Source organism: Budorcas taxicolor, chromosome 13, assembly GCF_023091745.1.
Source record: "Budorcas taxicolor isolate Tak-1 chromosome 13, Takin1.1, whole genome shotgun sequence".
Classification (NCBI taxonomy): Eukaryota; Metazoa; Chordata; class Mammalia; order Artiodactyla; family Bovidae; genus Budorcas; species Budorcas taxicolor.
This window is the reverse complement of record NC_068922.1, coordinates 65767928-65787053: the sequence shown is the minus strand read 5'-3', so window position 1 is coordinate 65787053 and position 19126 is coordinate 65767928. Positions and strand designations below refer to the sequence as shown.

General features: G+C 52.7%; 1 protein-coding gene across 1 annotated transcript in view; it reads left to right on the top strand.

The window, feature by feature from the left end:
* SOGA1 (suppressor of glucose, autophagy associated 1) overlaps nt 1-19126 on the top strand; it is a 66545-nt gene that overhangs the window by 11631 nt on the left and 35788 nt on the right. The window contains exons 2-3 of the mRNA XM_052651157.1: nt 9229-9453; nt 16620-16778. Coding sequence (XP_052507117.1) covers nt 9229-9453; nt 16620-16778 — 384 coding nt within the window. The remainder of the gene's footprint in view (nt 1-9228; nt 9454-16619; nt 16779-19126) is intronic.

Genomic DNA, 19126 nt, shown 5'->3' with positions numbered 1-19126 from the left:
CTCCTGATTGACTTTGAAGCCTTCTTCCTGACCCTCTGTTTCCTTATCTGTAAAATGGGCATCTATAGAATAGCACTTGCCTCAAAGGAACTGTAATTGAGGTAATGGACATTCAGAGCTCAGCCCGGTGCTGGCACCGGATAAACCCTTGCATATATTAGCTGTTATTATTCTCACTACTGTCCCATCAGAGACACCGTCTAGTCTAGTTTACAGAGGTCAAACTGGACTCGAAACCTGGCCATGCCATTTAACGTGTGACCTTGAGGTGACCTCTCCGACCTCAGTGCCTCACCAGTCAGTGCTGAGGCGGGGATACAGCGAGATAACGTGTGTCGCCAGGCACAGGTGGTGTGCTCAGGCAGCCCTGTGCCTGTGGGCGTTGATTGCTCTTGGAAAGGCAAGTCCAGGACTCTGTCTTCCATCACTGAGACCAGGCAGCCTCCATGCCAGTGGGAGGGGGCATTGTGTGGCATGGCCATGCCTGGCTGGGGTCCAGGCCCTCCTTCTCCAGGACCTTTGACCCTGACTCCACTAAAGCTAGAGCCCAGCCTCCACACAAGGAGGCTAAGCTGGGAAATGGAAGAGCAGAGTCCCTCCCGGCTGGACTCCGGAGAGTCTGGGGGACGTGGGGTGTCCCAGGCCCCCTCTAGACCACAGAGCCCCTGCCTGTGAAGGGATGGAGTCTCTGGGCCCCCAGCCCCACTAATGCTCCTGTAGTTCTTGGCTTTTGAGCTGGAAAGGAAGTGGAGCCGCACAGCCTCGGCCCTCCTTGGGGTCCAAGTGCGATGATCTCATCTGGAGCCTTGACAGACCCTGGAGGACGGGCAGAAGGGACAGCAGATGGCTGTCCTGGCCTCTCGGGGGGCTGGCATGCTGCCCTCGTGGCCACTACTGGCCCACCCTGCAGGTCAGCCCTTCCAGGCGGGGGTGAGTGGCCTGGCCAGAGCCAGGGTGGCAGATGGGCAAGCAGCCTGGGCTTTGGCCTGAGGGAGGGACCGTGGTGGCCAGGGTGGTGTGAAGAAGGCCGGCCAGGCGGAGGCTCCCAGGCCTCTGTGGAGTGGTTGCCATCCCGCAGATCGAAGCTTCTGGATCCCTCAGCTCAGCTGTCATTCTTGCTGGGTCTGTTGCCCATTGGTGGGTCGGGTCCCTAGAACCTGGGAAGGAAGTGATAAATTTGGGTAAGGTTTGAAATTGAGCGAGGCTTCCCTGTGACTCAGACGGTAAAGAATCCACCTGTAATGAAGGAGACCCGGGTTGGATCCCATTATTGGGAAGATCCCCTGGAGAAAAGAAGGGCAACCCACTTCAGTATTCTTGCCTGGAGAATTCCATGGACAAAGGAGCCTGGTGGGCTACAGTCCATGGGGTCACAAAGAGTCAGACATGACTGAGCGACTCACACTTTCACTTTTCTTTGAAACTGAGCAGCAGTGTAGTCAGGCTGGGACATATGTTTCGCTCCATGAAAGAAAAACAGGGTTGAGATGGATGCGATGGGCCTAGAGGGGTCTGGAGGGCTTCTCTGAGGAGATGGCCTTTAAGGGGACGCTTCAAGCAGGACGGGCAGCCAGTAGTGGGAGATGAAGGGGAGGGGAATCCAGGCAGAGGCCTAGAGGTGGGACAGGCGAGGTATCTTTTGGCCTCTGGGAAAAGACCTGAGTGGCCGATAAGAGGAGGAGTTGGGGAAGATGGAGATGGACAGGTTGGCAGGATCAGGCTTCTCTTTTGCTTTCAGGCCAGGTGATTTACATACAGTAAAACGAACTTCGGCAAGTGTCTGGAGCTCTGTAACCACCACCATAATCATTCCATTCCCCAGTGGCTCAGATGGTTAAGAATCCACCTGCAATCCAGGAGACGTGGGTTCAGTCCCTGAGTCAGAAGAGCCCCTGGAGAAAGAAATGGCAGCCCACTCTAGTATTCTTGCCTGGGGGAAATCCCACGGACAGAGGAGCCTGACGGGTCATAGTTCACAAAGAGTCAGACACGACTAAAGCGGCTGAGCTGCGCCAGCTCTCACCCCCCGCCTGACATTCCCCCGTACCCCTTGGTGGCCAGGGCCTCCCTCCTCCAGTCCCTGGCAACCACTGATCTGTTTCCTGTCCCTGTGATCTTGCCTGTTCCAGAATATCATGGAAATGGCTTCATACAGTCTATAGCCAACTGAGTCTGACTTCCTCCACTTAGCATAATGCCTTTGGGCTTCACCCGTGTGGTTGTGGGTATCAGCAGTTCCTTCCTCGTTATTGCTGAGTAGTTATTATATGGATGTACCACCGTTTAGCTCTTCACCAGTTGAGGGACATTTGGGCTGTTTCTGGAGTTTGATGATTGTTGAAGGATTTCACGTAGGAGAATTAACGGTTAAATAAAAAAATCTCTCCATGTACTCAGTGGAGAACAGATTAGTGGGGAGTAGACCAGCCATCCTGGGGACTGAATCCAGTGATTTGGCGATGAATCTGGCTCACTGTGTGTGTGCTCAGTCGTGTCCGACTCTTTATGATCCCCCACCCCCTGACTCCTCTGTCCTTGGAATTTTCCAGGCAAGAATACTGGAATGGGTTGCCAGTTACTACTCCAGGGGATCTTCTCAACCCAAGGATCAAACCCCCATCTCCTGCAGCCCCTGTATTGACAGGTGGATTCTTTACCCACCTAGGAAGCCCATAGGTACTCAATAAATCACATAAAATGGCTGTGCCCTGCGGTAGCCAGGGAGGCTTCATGGTGGAGGTGGTATTTGAGATGGAGGGGTGAGGAGGTTGGAGATAGATACAAAGAGGAAAGAGGCCCAGGCAGTGCAGAGTCCCCATGGGAGCTGGGTGGGCTGGGACCCCAGCTTCCTGCTCCTGCCCCAGCCTTGGTATCCCAGGGTTTCTAGAATGTGGCCTGCAGGGACCAGATCAGGATTCCCTAGGGATGCTGGGTGAGCAAGTACCTGCCAGGGCCCACCCTAGCCCCATGTGGGCTGGCACTCTGGGGTAGGAGTTAGCCAGAGGACCTCAGCTCTGGAACAATCTCTTCCTTGTTGGCTGATAAGAGGCTACCCCCTCATGTATTCAGGAGCCTCCTGTTCCCCTGGCTCCTCCTGTCCCCTCTGGGCCAGCTGGGGGCTCTCCCACCTTTTGCTACCTGCTCTGTTTCTTTAAGGGGCTTCGTGTTGGTCCCTTGCACCTCTAACCCCATGAGCTGGGAGACCTCACCAACTGCTTTCCCAGTCCAGTTCCATCAAACCCATGTATCTGGAGCCCCTCTGAATGTTCCAGTAGCCCCAAATATAACCCCTCCCTTCTGCCCTCATTGTGCAGAGATTAATCATCTTACATTCCAGTAGGTTTCCTGCTGAAAGTATTTTTTCCTGGAACATTTTGTATGTTTTTTGGCCATGCCACACAGTTTGCAGAATCTTAGTTCCCTGACCAGGTATCAAATCCCCACCCACCACAGTGAAAGCCCCAAGTCCTAACCACCAGACTGCCAGGGAATCCCCTTTTCTGGAATATTTTAAATGTGGCTTGAAATCAGAGCTCTTCTTCTCCAGCTTTATGCCCTGATGGTGGAGAGTAGGGGTCTGGGGTCACTACCCAGACCCTACAGATGAGGCAGCTCCAGAGGAAACACAGATTCCGTTTCATTTTGTGCTGCATCTCCCTTTAGTCTCTCTGCTGAGAGTAATTTTCAGAATAGTGTTTCTAAATGTTTAAAACGAAATGTAAAGGAAAGCAAGCATATAATATAATTATCAACGTATATATTTAAATGATGACATAGTAATAGGTGTGCTTATTAACTCATAAGATCTGGAAACAGGTCTACTAACACTGTAATTTCTAAGTACTGATGAGTGTAAAGGATATTTTGACATTTCTGCAACAACTGTTACATGCTATGAAAATCTATGTGGTTTCTTTTGGTGCCAAAGCAGTAAGTACTGCTGATACAACTGTGGTTTGTCCAGAATAGAAGGAAATGTTAATTTTTAGTGAGTGTTAGTGAAAAATAAAGGCTTGATTTTTTTCCCCCTTACCACTGAAGTTCGTGGGCTCCCTGCATCCTGGTGCAGACGAGAGAGCCTGAGTCCTGCTTGGCGGTGTCTCTGGGTGACCTTGGGCAGAGCCCACATCCCTGTGCTCCTCCGCGGTTCTTTGCCCCTAGAGCGAGACGGGGATTCCTGTGCTGCCTGGCCGTGGGGCTTCTGTGAGGACCCACGAGATGAGTCACGTGGAATGTCTTTGTAAATTGTGACACCCCGTGCTGCCATGCAGTGCCACGCTATTATTAGCGGTCGTGTGAGCTCATGTTTGGCCCTCTAGCCCAGCGTGGACCAAGAGACTTTTCCTGGCCAATTCCCCCAGGGTTCCTGGGAATCAGTCCGTTTTGGGGAACTGGCCTGCCCCTGAGAGGCTGCTTCCTGCAGGCTGACCTCATGGGTCATTAGGGAGTGTGGTGGGGATAGACTGAAATGTACTTGTGGGCAGGGTGTGGGTGGGGAGCAGACCCTGCCCATCCTCCTGGGTGGCATGGGGGTCTGAGGCCAGTGCTGGAGCAGCCTAGGCTCTCCCTCTTTTAAAAAGAATTAGCTAATTAATATGGCTGCATCAGATCTTGGTTGGGGCACATGGGCTTTGTTGCTACACAGCATGTGCATCTTAGTTCCACGACTAGGGATTGAACCCACGTCCCCTGCATTGCAAGGAAGATGCTTAATCCCTCCGGGAAACTTCTGAGGCTCAGTTTCCTCATCTGCAAAGTGGGAACATTTTCCCCTACCTACCTCACAGGGCTGGTAAGGTAAGACTGTTGCGCATGTACTCTGCTTGGATTGGGCCTAGTAATCAGTGAGCTGTTTTTTATTTGAGGGCATGTCTGGACATGGGGGGCTGAGGATTCTATGGCAGAGGCAGGGCTGTGAGCCCTGTGAGGAGGAGACCTGGGGAGAGGCAGGGCTGGATTCCAGGGTAAGAAGCGTGAACCTAACACAGAAACCAGCAAGAATCAGGGAGGAGAGAGAAAGTTACCTATTTTTTCTTTTTTTTCAAGTTTTTCCCAATAAACAGGTGTTACGTCTATGAAAGTGAAAGTGTTAAGTCACTCAGTCATGTCTGACTCTTTGTGACCCCATGAACTGTCCATGGAATTCTCCAGGCAAGAATACTGGAGTGGGTTGGGTTGCCATTCCCTTCTCCAGGGGATCTTCCCCACCCAGGGATCAAACTCGGGTCTCCTGCATTGTAGGCAGATACTTCACTATCTGAGCTACCAGGGAAGACCATTACCTCTATAATCAGAGCAAAATAATTTTTTTCCTTTTTGCTGCACCGCACACTTTGCGGAATCTTAGTTCCCTGACCAGGGATCGAACTTGTGCCCCCTGCAGTGGAAGCAAGCAGTCTTAACCACTGGACTTCCAGGGAAGTCCTTCCTCAGCTTCTTTAGTCTGGCATTTCTGACAGGGGGTTGAGAGTCAGGGGCCCCCAGGCTCTGAGGTGGGCACCTTTGGGCAGTGTGGCCATTTTCTGTCTACCGTGGGGGATGAGGTTTGGGTTTCCCCACTGATATGGGGCGGGGGCTCTGACAACCTTACTGTGTAGCCACAGGGCAGGCAGAGTCCAGTGGAGTTTGGCCCCTCTCTCCCCACTTCCGTGCTTTTGGGGTGAGGGGCTCAACCGGGTCACTGAGCTGTCTTTGAAGGGAAGGCTGAGCTCCCCACCCCCTGGCGATTCCCTACCAGCTCCCTCCATTGGATCAGACAGCCCCCGGATGCAGGAGTCCCGGGGGGTGGAGCGGCTCCCTGAGGTCTAAGAACCTCCGAGGAAAGCAGAGTTCTGCTCTTTGCCCCCTCCTCACGTCCCAGAAGCCTCTTCCCAGCCCCCACCTCAGACCCCGAAAGCTTAACCCCGGCCTATGTCCCGCCTTCACCAGCTTCTGCTGCCCACATCCCAGCAGACCCAGCCATGCGGCCCACAAGCCAGCCTTTGTGGACTCACCCTCTCCTGTGGACCGTGCCAGGAGGGGCTGACTGCATTCTGCCTGCAGCTGGGACAAACCCCCAAGGGCCCTGGGCCCCCCTTGGCTGCCACGGAGAGATGGAGCTGGCATGAAAGCAACATCCTGCATTTTCAGAGATGGACTGTGGTGAAGGGCGGGCCTGGAGAGGCAGCTGCTCGTGTGAGAAAGACCATTCATTCATTCATTCACTTCTTCAATAGATGCTTACTGAGACCCTGTTCTGTGCCAGGCTCTGGGTTGGGGGAGCTTGTGTGCTGAGACACAGGACTCTTGCCCATTTAGGGAAAAAGACTGTAAGGAAACACCCTGCCTTAGAGTCACTCAGGGGCCCCCATTTCCAGGGTTTCTGAGTCAGTAGGTCTTGGTGAGGGTGTAAGAATTGCAAAGTTCCCTGATGTAGCCAACACTGCTGGTCCAGGGACCACACTTTGAGAAGCACTGTGATTCAGGACCAGGTGGAAGAATTTTGAGTGGTTTGTATCCTCTTTATTTTCTAAACTATTTCTGTGGTCATCATTTACTTTCATCAATAGAAAAATCAGTTATTTAAAAGGTTATTTTTTAAGTGGTCCTGCAAAATTGACTTCAGTACACTGGATGTGGTCCTGTGATGAGAGGTGTCACCTCTTATGATCTAAACGTCACACATCTTTTTTTAAAAATCTCATTTATCTTTAATATTCATTTATTTATTTGGCTGAATGGCGTCTTCGTGGCGGCACATGGGATCTTTGTCGAGTCATGTGGGATGTCTTGTTGTGGTGCATGGGCTCCAAAGTGTGCAGGCTCAGTAGTTACGGCATGTGAGCTTAGTTGCTCCTCAGGGATCCTAGTTCCCTGACCAGGGGTTGAACCCACATCCTCTGCATTGCAAGGAGGATTCTTAACCCACTGGACCACCAGGGAAATCCCTAAATGTCATACATCTTTTAATGCAGCCAAGCATCATTAGTCGTGCATGCCCTGCACTTCCCTTTGGCTCTTCCTGAGATTGGGGTCCACTCAGACCCCCACATCCTCCTCATCAACATGGTCTATAAGTGGTATGGTGAGGATTTGAACACAGGCCCATCTGGAGGCTGGTTTAGCTTGGATTTAGCCAACTGGCCCGCACTTCCTGAGTGCCGTTTCCTTTATGCTTCCTTAATCTTGCCAGCTGAAATGCATGTGGACTCCTCACTTCCTCATTTCTTTAACTGGTGTGATCATTGACTGGGCCACTTCCTCCTTCTCCACGGATTAGTTATCTATTTTATATATAGTAGTTCAATTTCTCTTTTTAGTCTACAGTCTTATTTAATGCGTTCAGCCACACTAGATCCTTTTATTTGTGATTCGTTCACATCTGCTATTAGACATAGTGATCGTTGGTTTCTTCTCCCGGGTCTCCCCGCTGCTACACTTTGTCTAATGATTGCTGCAGGCTGGTGTGTCTCCTTATGGTTGTTTGCCTAACCAGACATGACACTGTACACTCAGGATGTTGGGCCCTATGCTGGGTGTGGGGGATACAGCAGGGAGTGAGATAGACATGGGGAAACCCCCCGACCCTGCCCCTGGCACTCAGTGTCTCTGGGAGATAGACTGTTAAATGAAGAATTACTGATGTGTTCATGTGGACAAAGGGGAAGTGAAGGACATCTGGGAACTGATGTCAGAGGTGGTCAGGAGCTGCCTTGAGGAAGTGAGGTCACCCTCCTCAACCCAACCCCCTCCACTTAAAACCCAAGCTCAGATTCTTTTATTTTGTTGGTTTTCCTGGGTCTTCGTTGTTACGCACAGACTGTCCTCTCTCGTTGCAGTGCACGGCTTCTCACGGTGGCTGCTCCTGTGCAGCGCACGGCTCGACAGCGCAGCGTCTTCAGTAGTTGTGGCCCATGGGCTTAGTTGTCCCACGACATGTGGAATCTTGCCAGACCAGGGATCAAACCTCTGTCCTCTGCCTTGGCAAGCAGTTTGCCCAGCCTCACCTTTCCCCTGTAGCCCCCCTGGCCACTTTGCTGTGTCTTGATACACTGAGCTCTTTCCTGCCTTAGGGCCTTCGCACACACTCCGCCCACCCCTCTGTCTCATGGGTGTTCCTTCCGCCTCAGCTCAAATGTCCCTTTAGGGGTGGCCTCCCCAGCCATGTCCTCTAACATAGCACGTTCCCCCATCACTCTATCATATTACCCACGTGTTTTGTTTTGGGTTTTTTATCTTCATAACTCTTAACACTATCTGAAGGGTTTTTTAATCTGTCCATTTACACTGTGTCTAGCCAGTGAGACTTGGGGCTCCACACAGACAGTACAGAAAGGGCCACGTTCGTCTTGGTTGCCATGCTCCTTCCTCACTCCCCTGCTTGCACAGGGCCTGGTATGCAGTTGGTGCCCATAAATGCTTGTTGAATGAGCCCTTTTCTGCTTCCCCAGTGTATTAGCTTCCTGTTGCTGCTATAAGAAATTACCAGAACTTTAGTGGTTTGCAGCAATCCCAGATTATCATCTTACAATTCTGAAGATCAGAAGTCTAAAAACCAAGGTGTTGGCAAGACTCCATCCCTGTAAAGGCTCTGGCGAGAGTCCATCCCCTGCCTGCCTGCACTGGCCCTCGGCCCTTTCTCCACCTTCAGCATACATCACCCCAACCTCTACCACATCACTTACTCCTGCTCTGATCACTTTGCCTCCTGCTTTTTTCTTTTTTAAAAAATTTTTATGTATTTATTTGGCTGCTCCCAGTCTTAGTTGAGGCACGCGGGTTCTTCAGTCATCATTACAGCATGCACGATGTATCTTTATTTTAGTTGCAGCACGCGAACTCTTAGCTGAGGCATGTGGGATCTAACTCCTTGACCACAGATCAAACCTGGCCCTCCTGCATTTCGAGCATGGAGTCTTAGCCACTGGACTACCAGGGAAGTCCCGTACCTCCCTCTTATATGGATGCTTGTGATTACATTAGGTCCACCCAGAAAATCCATGATTATCTCCCAATCTCAAGATCCTTCATTTAATTAGATCTGTACAGTCCCTTTGCCATGTAAGGTGACATATTCGGATTCTGGGAATTAGGATGTGGGCACTTGAGGGGGTTGCATTGTGCAGCCTACCACCCTCAGACCGCCCCTCCCCCGAGGGGTGCCTAGGACAGTGTCGAGTATGGGTTGTGCTCAAGCACTCTGGCCACTGCCACAGGGCCCAGCGACCTGACCTCTCCTCCCCTCTGCAGGACGAGATCGAGGAGCTGCGGGCAGAGATGCTGGAGATGCGGGACGTCTATATGGAAGAGGATGTGTATCAGCTGCAGGAGCTGCGGCAGCAGCTGGACCAGGCCAGCAAGACCTGTCGCATCCTGCAGTACCGGCTGCGCAAAGCTGAGCGCCGCAGCCTCCGGGCTGCCCAGACCGGCCAGGTGGACGGCGAGCTCATCCGTGGCCTGGAGCAAGACGTCAAGGTGAGCCTGGGCCCCTCCCCAGTCCTCAGAGGTGCCCCTGCTGGGCGGGGTGGCGGGGAGGGTCCTTAGCCCGAGTGGGCCCTGGTCAGCTCACTCCTTCTGTGTCCCTTGGGCAAGTTCCATCATCTCTATGCATGTCAGCATCCTCATCTGTAAACGGGGATCCCTGATGAACTGATAGGCCATCAATATGAATCCTCCCAACAGCAGCTGCCGTGTGAGTCACAGCCACACACCTGGTGCTGGGCTCCATGTTGTCTCTACGAAGTTCTGTGGAAGTTTTCTTTCTTATGCTGAAGAAGAGTAGTGAAGGTCTGGAGTTGGATGAGGCTGGTTTATATCTTGGCCCCAATATGCCCTAATTTTATGGTTTGGAGCAAGTCATCTGTGTTTCAGTTTCCTCATCTGTAAAATGGGTATAACAGCAGCCCATGCCTCACAGGGCTTTATGAGATGAGATGAGATCAGGTAGGTAAGAGGTCACTGTGTTAGCTACTATTGTTATTCCCATTTTTCTGGATGAGAAAAGTGAGGCTCAGGGAAAGGAAATACCTCTCCAAGGTCACAGGACCCACTGTGTAGCTGGCAGAGCGCACACTCATCAGCCTCCCATGCTGGCTGCCTGACCTCACTGTCCTCGGCCTCAGGGAGCCAAACGATGGCCTGCGGTCTGGCGTGGGGAAGAGTCTGCCTTACCTGACTGTGTGAGCCCAGGTCTGGGAACTGAGAAATCTGGGGGACCTGGCCCGACACCCAGCTCTCAGCACTCAGCACAGTGTCATCCAGGGATGTAGGAGCTGGGGGTGAGGGCATCTCGCACAGCCTGGGGGCCTATGGGGTCTTCCTGCAGGGGGACCTCTGAGCCGAGGGTTGAGGCACAAGAAGGAGTGTAGGAGGAAGAGGGCCCCTCTAAGGGAGTGAAGAGTGAACACCAGCCCCACCCTGGACTTGGCGTCTCCCATTGTCTTGCATGAGCCAGGTGCATCAGGTCTGCTGATGACGAAACAGAGCTCAGAAAGGTTGTATCTCCAAGTCCAAAGTGCACCAGGGACCTCCTTGATGGTCCAGTGGCTAAGACTCTGCACTCCCCAAGCTGGGGGCCTGGGTTCAATCCTGCATGCCACAACTGAACATCTGGCAGACTGCAACAAAGATCAAAGATCCACGTGCTGCAACTGAAACTGAGAGCTGCCAAATAACTAAATACAAATACTTTTTAAAAAATCAAGAAGAAAGTGCTCCTCGCTATCTGAGAAGGCAGCTTCTGGGATAAAGTTACAGAAATATTCAAATTCCCAGCACCGGATTGAGAGGGTGGCGGGTGAAGGAGAGCCCTAGAGGCTTAGAGGAATCTGAGTTTGGATCCAGGTAGTTGGGGCTTTCAGGCAGAGACCCAAAAAGTCAGCCTTAGATGAGGAAGGCGGGGAGGAAGGCTGGAACTGGGAGCAGACTGGCTGGGTGGCTGGTGCCTCCATGGGAGGAGCTGGGAGCAGCTGGTGTGTGTGCAGAGTGTGAGCGAGGAGGCCCCTGGAGTCTGGGCAGGGGGGAGCGGGCCCCTTCTGTTGAGATTTGAACCAGCCAATCAGCAATCAGCTTGCCCCTTCCCTCCCTCCTCTCCCTGAGCCTGCAGCTGGGGCGCTGAGCTCATCCATGCCGGCCTGGACTGGACAGCTCTGGCTGCCTCCTTCAGTCCCATGTGCTGGGGACGTTCTGGGGCATTTCTCGGAGGTTCTCAGAATGCTGACTTCCCTGGTATTGCCTGGGAGGGCTTGATGGACTTAAGTGTGGGGAGGACTGCTTGCTGTCTGGAAGAGACGCTCTGATTTCTCAGCCAGCAAGAGCAGACTGGCATGGGGCCACTTCTTGGGATCTCAGTTTCCTCTTCTCTTAAATGGCGGGCTTAGAGCAGCTGAATCTTCAGGGCTTTAGCAGCTCCAGTGGTTTTAGCAAGCAGGTGGACTATCGGTGTGGGTGCTGCGAAAGAAACCTCAGGCCTTGGTCCTCCCTCTCCCCCTGCGCCCCCAGGCTCTCTCACTCTTTGCTGATTCTCACAGTTGGCAGGACTCCACAGAATCTTGGCTGGAATGTTGTCCATCATGAGGAGGGCAGAGGTGGGCGCAGAGACCTGCTCTGCCACTTGCTTGCCCTGTGGCTTTGGGAGAGCTGCTTTGCAGCCTGAGCCTCAGTTTCCCCGTGTGGAAAATGGGGGTGCAGCAAGTCTCTACGTGGAGAGAATTTTGTGAGGATAAAATGAAATAGTGCAAGTAAAGAGCATGCTGAGCGCAGGCGCCAGCTCGGGACACTCCCCCAGCAAATAAGTAAATGTTGGTTGGGGTGTTAGTTATTGTTCAGGAGAAAAACTTAAAGGTGGGATGAATGGCTGGGCCAGGGCGAGGAAGTGGGTGAAATCTCAGCCTCCCTGGATGGATAAGTATAGCCTGGAGGTTTGTTTACCATGCAGATTCCCAGGCCCCAGCCTCAGGGGCTGGGATCCTGTGGGAGGGTATCAGGTTCCAGGAATCAGGGATGAAAATTCCCACCTGAAGAGACCCTTGTAGGGGGCCCCAGGAGACACCAGTAAAACATTTCTTAGAAGCAGTTGCTGGAGAAAATGTTTTGGCTTTGGGTTTACTTCCTGGTGACTTGAGCAGGTTTCTTTCTCTTTTTGTGCCTCAGTTTTCTCATCTGTACAATGGGGGTGACATCCCCACCCTCCCTGGGTTCTTGGGAGCGTGTAGCCACACTGAGTCCACATGCTGCCTGGACATGGGATGTTCCTCAGTGAGGGCTCCCAGCCCCTGCCCTGAGGATTCAGTGTGACAGAGACGCCTTAAAGCCTTAGGCTTAGGAGCCAAGGGGCCGATGAGCGAGCTGGCTGTGGCCTGAAGGCTGCCAGTTGCATTTGGCAGGAGCCGGGCCCCAGCGCTGTAAACAGTGACCTCATAGCTGAGAGCATTTGTTTGTGCTTTGGGGATTTGCCCTGGTTTCCGGAAACTGCAGCTGCTTCGCCTCCTGTAGTATCTCAGTCTCCCCAACTTGGGGATAGTTGGGAGGGTCGTGAGGGGATCACATGAAATAGGCTGGTGGGGCCCTTTGAGCCCGTGACGCTGTGAGCACATGTTGTGCTTTAAAAAAAAAAAAAAAAAAAAAAAAAAAAAATATATATATATATATATATATATATATATATATAGTTTTTGGCTATGTTGGGTCTCAGTTACATGGGATCGTCCTTGTAACTCCCATGGGGGTCTTGGCACATGGGACCTTCCTTGGGATGCATAGGCTCTATAGTTGTGCCTTAATGGGTGGGATCTTAATTCCCTGACTAGGGAGAGAACCTGCATCCCTTGCATTGGAAGGCAGATTCTCAACCACTGGACTACCAGGGAAGTCCCTGTGCTTATTACTAATACTTTTATTACCGATATTAACACAATGTGTTTTCAAGTTTCAGGCCAACAGCAGGCTCAGATTGAGAGCAAAACTCCAGAGCTGACCCACCTGATTTCAAATCTGGTTCTGTAGCTTCCTAGTGTGTGACCTTGGACAAGTGACCTTTTCTTTCTGAGCCCCAGAATGGGGATGATAAAGTACTTCCTGAGGGTTGAAAGGCACGTGGTGTGCGCTCAGGGAGTGGCCTGATTCTGCCTGCTTACCTGTGGGAGCCAGGGAGCCAAGGGCCGCTGAGACTCAGAGAGGGGAAGGGACCGGCCGTGGCAGCAAGGCTCCCGCCCTGTAGACGTGTGCTCTCTGTTGCTGTGGGCCTTCATCAGGGGCACTGGGCTCTGTGGGGATCTGAGATTTGTCCACACTGGAATTCTGTAAGCTACCTGGCACTAGGCCTTCTTTACAGGCACCCCTGGGGATAGAGAGCAGATGGAGAAGGGGTTTCCTGGGGAAGGGGACAGAAGGCAGCTGGGGACTCAGGAAAGGGATGAAATCCGCAGAGTCACTCATGGACCCCAGAAGATCCAGGAATCCACACTGATCATGCCTTCTTGGTGGGGAGTGGGTCACCTGGTCACCAGGTTGAGGCCTTGGTGGGAATGGAGTGGACCCCAGGTGGAGAGGAGCTTGCCCAGGTGGGAGTGTAGTCGGGAGAGGAGCCCCGGGTTCCCCCCAGCAGTTGGTCCCTCAACCCTACCCAGGGACACAGCCCCCTCTGGACATTTGAAGGTGTGGGTGGTTGGGGGGTGCATCCCCAGCCAAGTTTGGCCAGGTGCAGCTCCCCATGTGTCAGTTATTCACTCCTTCATTGCCTACCGCCCATTTTGCTTGTTGGAGTCTCAGATCTGTTTGTTCATCCAACAAGCACTTATTAGGCACTTAGTATATGCCAGACTCTGCACTGCTACCAGGATAGAGAGATATGAAGGAGTCCAGACATGGCCTGGATTCTGGACCTCTGTGCTCCACCACTCCTGCCTCCTGGGGGCTAAGCAGATGGATGAGTGAGTGAATGAATGAATGAAGTATTCATCAGGACAGGGGCTCACTGGGTGACCTCACAGCCTAAAACTTGGGACCGGAGCCAGAAGCCTGGGGCTGAATACCTCTAGCAGAAATACTGACCCTAAACTCAAGAGTGAAGCTATGAGATGTTGGACCAAGTTGGATAAAATCAGTGCACAGAGGTGAAGCGGTAATTTTAACACTACATTACAAATTCATTCTTCTTCTTTTTTTTTTTTTGGCCACACCATGTGGCATGTGGGATCCCTGACCAGGGATCGAATCTGTGTCTGCTGCATTGGAAGCTTGGAATCTGAACCACTGTACCACCCAAAAAGTCCCCCAAATCATTATACTTTTGAGTACCTGCTATGTTTCAATCATCAGCCCGAGCCCTGTGTTGTTTATTCCCCACGGCAGCCTTTATGACAAGGCGCTGCCATCCCCTTTTACCGATGAGCAAACCGAGACTTCAGATGGTTAAAAAAACTCCTGTCCTGGGTCACACACCCAGTGAGGGCTGAAATTAGGCTTGAAGCCAGTTTTGCCACCTGCAACGTCTTTGTTCTGCTAGTGAGAAATTGCTCACCCCACTTTGTGGAGGGGCAAGGTTTTGGGGGCCTAGAGAGACTGTGGAAGGAGCCTGGTGGGCCGGCTTCTGGCCGCCCTTCGAGATCTTCAAGGGTGGAGAGAGGTAGTGGGCAACGGAGGGAGGAGAGAGAGGGAGTGCTGAATTTCCTCTCTGGCTGTTGTTTTTCCTGGCCTGCCTTGCGCACTGCCAAGGGGTCTGTGCTGAGCTGGGCCTGGGCCCAGGCAGAAGGCAGAGCCAGGGAGGGCCCTCTTCCCTTCCGGCGGGGAGGAGGTGCCACGGTCATTTCCGAGACTGGCAGGCCCGAGGCGCTGGGCTGTCTGCCTCATTTATCCTTCTTGCTGGCAAAAGTCCTCATACCCCTTGTGGAGTCCTGGCCACACGGCCCTTCAGCCAAAGCCCCCGAGGTCCCCCCAGCTCGGCCCACACTATCTCTGTTAGCAGGTCATTTGCGCTCTGAGCCTCTTATTTCCTTGCCAGCAAAATGGGGGCAGAATTGGGGTGAAGACGGGTGAATCTGGCCCACAGCAAGTATCAACACATGCCGGTGCTCAGTCCTCTTAGGGGCTCAGAAGGGCCTCCCTCGGGACTTCCCCGGTGGTCCAGTGGCTAAGACTCCATGCTGCTAGTGCAGGGGCTCCAGGTTCGACCCCTGGTCAGGGAACAAGTCCTGCATGCGGCAGCGAAGACCTGGAACAGCCAAAACACAAGAATATGAAAGAAGAGAAAGAAGGCCTCTCATTGCCAGAGACCTCTTTTCCTGCCCTGTCACCCCCACTATCAGGGGATGGGACAGGGGGTGTCCTCAAAGAAAGGGAGCGTTGTTGCCGCAGAGCCCTGGAGCCGGTGACCTGGGGTTTGTGGCTCTGTCAGCTCCTCCCGAAGGGATGACCTGGACGGCTGCCCAGCCTCTGTCATTTGGGGCATGTTCTGTATCCCAGTCAATTGGAAACAGGCCTCGGGGGCTGTGTCATACTGTGACCCCCAGCAAGCCATGCCCTCTCTGGACTCAGCCTCTCCCAGCAGCCGCCACCACTCACCCAGTGCTCACTGTGCAGGCCCTGGGCCAAGCCTTTGGTGCAACAGCTGATTCAGGCCTCCTGTCAGCCCGTGAGGTTGTGCTATTATTATTGCACCCATTTTGTAGTGAAGGAGACAGAGGCAGAGTAGGGAAATGATTTGCTCAGGAATATATGCTGGTCACTGGCAGAGAAAAAATAGGGTTCAAAGGGCTTTAGGGGAGCCTATCTTGCTCTGGGTTTCCCCTCTATATATTATTATTTTTTTTAATTTATTTGGCTGTGCTGGGTCTTAGTTGCAGCATGCGGGATCTCTTTAGCTGTGGCATGGGAACTCGTAGTTCAGCGTGTGGAATCTTGTTCCCTGAGTAAGGGTTGACTCTGGGCCCCCTGCATTGGGAGCGTGGAGTCTTAGCCACTGGACCACCAGGGAAGCCCCTCCCCTCTCTTTAAAGTGAGCTTCTGGGCCTTCCCTGATGGTCCAATGGCTGGGACTCCGCCTGCTGGTGCAGGGGGACTCGGGTCCAATCCCTGGTCAGGGAGGATTCCACACGTCGCAGGAGCCCGAGAGGCACATCTGCGGAAGCCCGTGTACCTGGAGCCCGTGCTCTGCAAGAGCAGCCCACGACTGCAGCTGGAGAGCAGCCCCTGGTTTCCTCAGCTGGAGAGTGCGCGCACTGAAGGCCTCGGGCAGCCAACACTAAATAAGTACATTCACATGTACGTAAACAACAATGAGCTTCTGGTCCTGCCATCGGCTCTTGAGAGAACTGGGCGAGAAGGTGGATGGGAGAGGCTTTTGGAAGCATTAAAAGATCCAGATAAATGTAAAGGCACTGCTAAGGATAGACAGGGCCTCTCACTTTCTAGGGGCTGGACTGTAATGTGAACACAGGAAGCATAGGGTTCCTGGGTTTGGGTTTTGGTTCTCCCACTTCCCGGCTGTGTGACCCTTATTGAGTTACTTGACCTTTCTGTGCCTCAGTTTCTTCCTCTTTAAGTGGGGGTGATAACAGTAACTGCCTGCCCTGGGGTTGCTCTGTGGCCAAGGTGGGATGGCCCTCAGCCTGCTCACATGCTGCTTGTCACTCGCCTTTGCTCAGGTCTCTAAAGACATCTCAGTGCGGCTGCACAAGGAGCTGGAGGCGGTGGAGAAGAAACGGGCGAGGCTGGAAGAGGAGAATGAGGAGCTTCGGCAGCGGCTTATTGAGACTGAGCTGGCCAAGCAGGTGCTGCAGACAGAGCTGGAGCGGCCGAGAGAGGTAAGGGTCCTGTTCTACCTGGCATGTGGCGGCCCCACCCCAGCCAGTGTCTCTGAACCTCTGTTCTGCACTGTTAGGCCATCCTGGCAGAGCTGTCTATTCATTCATTGGTCCAGCACGTGCTCCCTGAGCACCTCCTGTGAGAACTGTGTGCTGGACACCAAGGACACAGTGGTGCTTGAGAGACACCTGGCTCCTGGCCTCCAGGAGCCCAGAGGCCAATGAAGGAGACAGCCAGCCATCAGAGGAGCACAACTGGGTGGGAGATTAGGTGAGAAAACATGCAGCAATGCCCAGCCTAGAGCCCAGCCCTCTGCGCCTCAGTCTCATCATCTATAAAATGGGATAGTAATACTTCCGAGTCATCAGAAGGACTAAGTGGGATACATTTTATGGATGTGCTTTAGGGACGGCCAGGCGCTGCCACTCGGTATAAAGTCACTGCTGGTGCTGGCCTCTGACTGGTGTCTCAGCACATTTTTAGGGCACAGCTGCTTCTTGAATGTGACTCCAGGCACCAGGCTCTCTGTCTTTGCTCAGGAGCGCCCCTCCCACCTGGCAGCCCGTTCTTCCCCCTGCCGTATGTTAGGTGTACAACATGTTAAGCACCATGCCAGACACTTTCTATAATAGGCCCAATGAACTTGTGATTATACCCATTTTATGGATAGGAAAATGGCCCCGAGGGAGGGAGGAATATCCTCCAGGTCAAGTAGGGCCCACTGGGGTGCACTGATTGGAAACCACCAGCAGAGGCGATGCCTAAGGGCTGGAATCTTCCAGAAGCCAGCGCTCTGTGTCCCAGGCAGCCCGGTTGCCTTCTGGCCCCAGCTGTGCCTCAGCTGTCTCACTGCTCCTGAGGCATCCTAGGATCGAATGTTGTGCTGGGGCACAGGCCTCATCTTCTCGGGGACAGGCATTCCAACGTTCCAGGACACACCATGGCCCCGAGGCCAGAGCAGTCCTTCAGCTGCCCTTCCCGCTGGGTGTGTTGGTGTGATGTGCCAAAGGCTTCTCAGAGTGGAGAGGGAGGTATGTGCTGCTCAGGGCTTCCCAGGGTGGGGTGGGGGCCCCCTTCCCTCAGGCAGCCTCCTGTCCCCCATGACCTGGCCTGGCCTGGTGCCACAGGGCGCCGTCTCCACACATCTCATTGTTGCCACCCTTCATAGTGAAAAGGAGAGACCGTTTCAGAAAGTGCCTTGGAGGTCAGGCTGTTCCCATTGTAAAAGAGGGGAAAAGGTTCGATGCATGAGACAGAGTGCTCAGGGCTGGTGCACTAGGATGACCCAGAGGGATGCGATAGGGAGGGAGGTGGGAGGTGGGTTCAGGATGGGGAACACATGTATACCCATGGCTGATTCATGTCAGTGTATGGCAAAAACCACTACGATATTGTAAAGTAATTAGCGTCCAATTAAAATAAATAAATTAAAAAGAAAAAAAGAGGGGAAAAGGAGGCCCAGGGAGGGAGAGCTTGCCTGAGGTCACCCAGCCTTTCCTTGGCTGAGATGTGGCGGAGACCCTGAAGCCACCTCCCCTTTCTAAGCCTCAGTTTCCTCCTCTGTGACTTCAGGATAGTAACAGTACCTAGCTTACGAGGTTCATGATCAGTCATAAGATTCATAACCAGAGAACACTATGAAGAAGTTAGAAAGAATAAGGTAATATGGCAGTTCCTGAAAAAATTAAACACAGAGTCACCAAATAAGCCAATTCTACTTCTGGGTATATACCCAAAAGAATTGAAAATAGGGACATGGACAGATATTGGTACCCCCATATTCATAGCAGACCTCCCTTGTGGCTCAGTTGTAAAGAACCCCCCCTGCCAAGCAGGAGACCCAGGTTCGATCCCTGGGTCAGAAAGATCCCCTAAAGAAGGAAATGGCAACCCACTCAGTATTCTTGCTGGGAGAATTCCATGAACAGAGGTGCCTGGTGGGCTGCAGTCCCTGGGGTCGCAAAGGGTCAGACAGGACTGAGCACCTAAACAACAACGGCATTCATAGCAGCATTATTCACAGTAGCCAGAAGGTACAGGCAACCGACATGTCCATCAGTGAGCAAAGAAATACGTAGTATGTACTTCTTACATTGTATGTGTAATCCTAAGAAGGAATGTGATTCTAACACAGGCTACAATGTGGGTGAAGCTCGAGGACATTGTGCTCAATGAAATAAGCCAAACACGACAGGACAAGTATTGTATGATTCCACTCGGATGAGATACTGAGTGTAGTCAGATTCATAGAAACAGAAGTAGGTTGGAGGCTATCAGAACCTGGAGGGGGGAGGGTGTGGGGAGTTATTGGTTACTACATACAGCATTTCAGTTTGGGGTGATGATA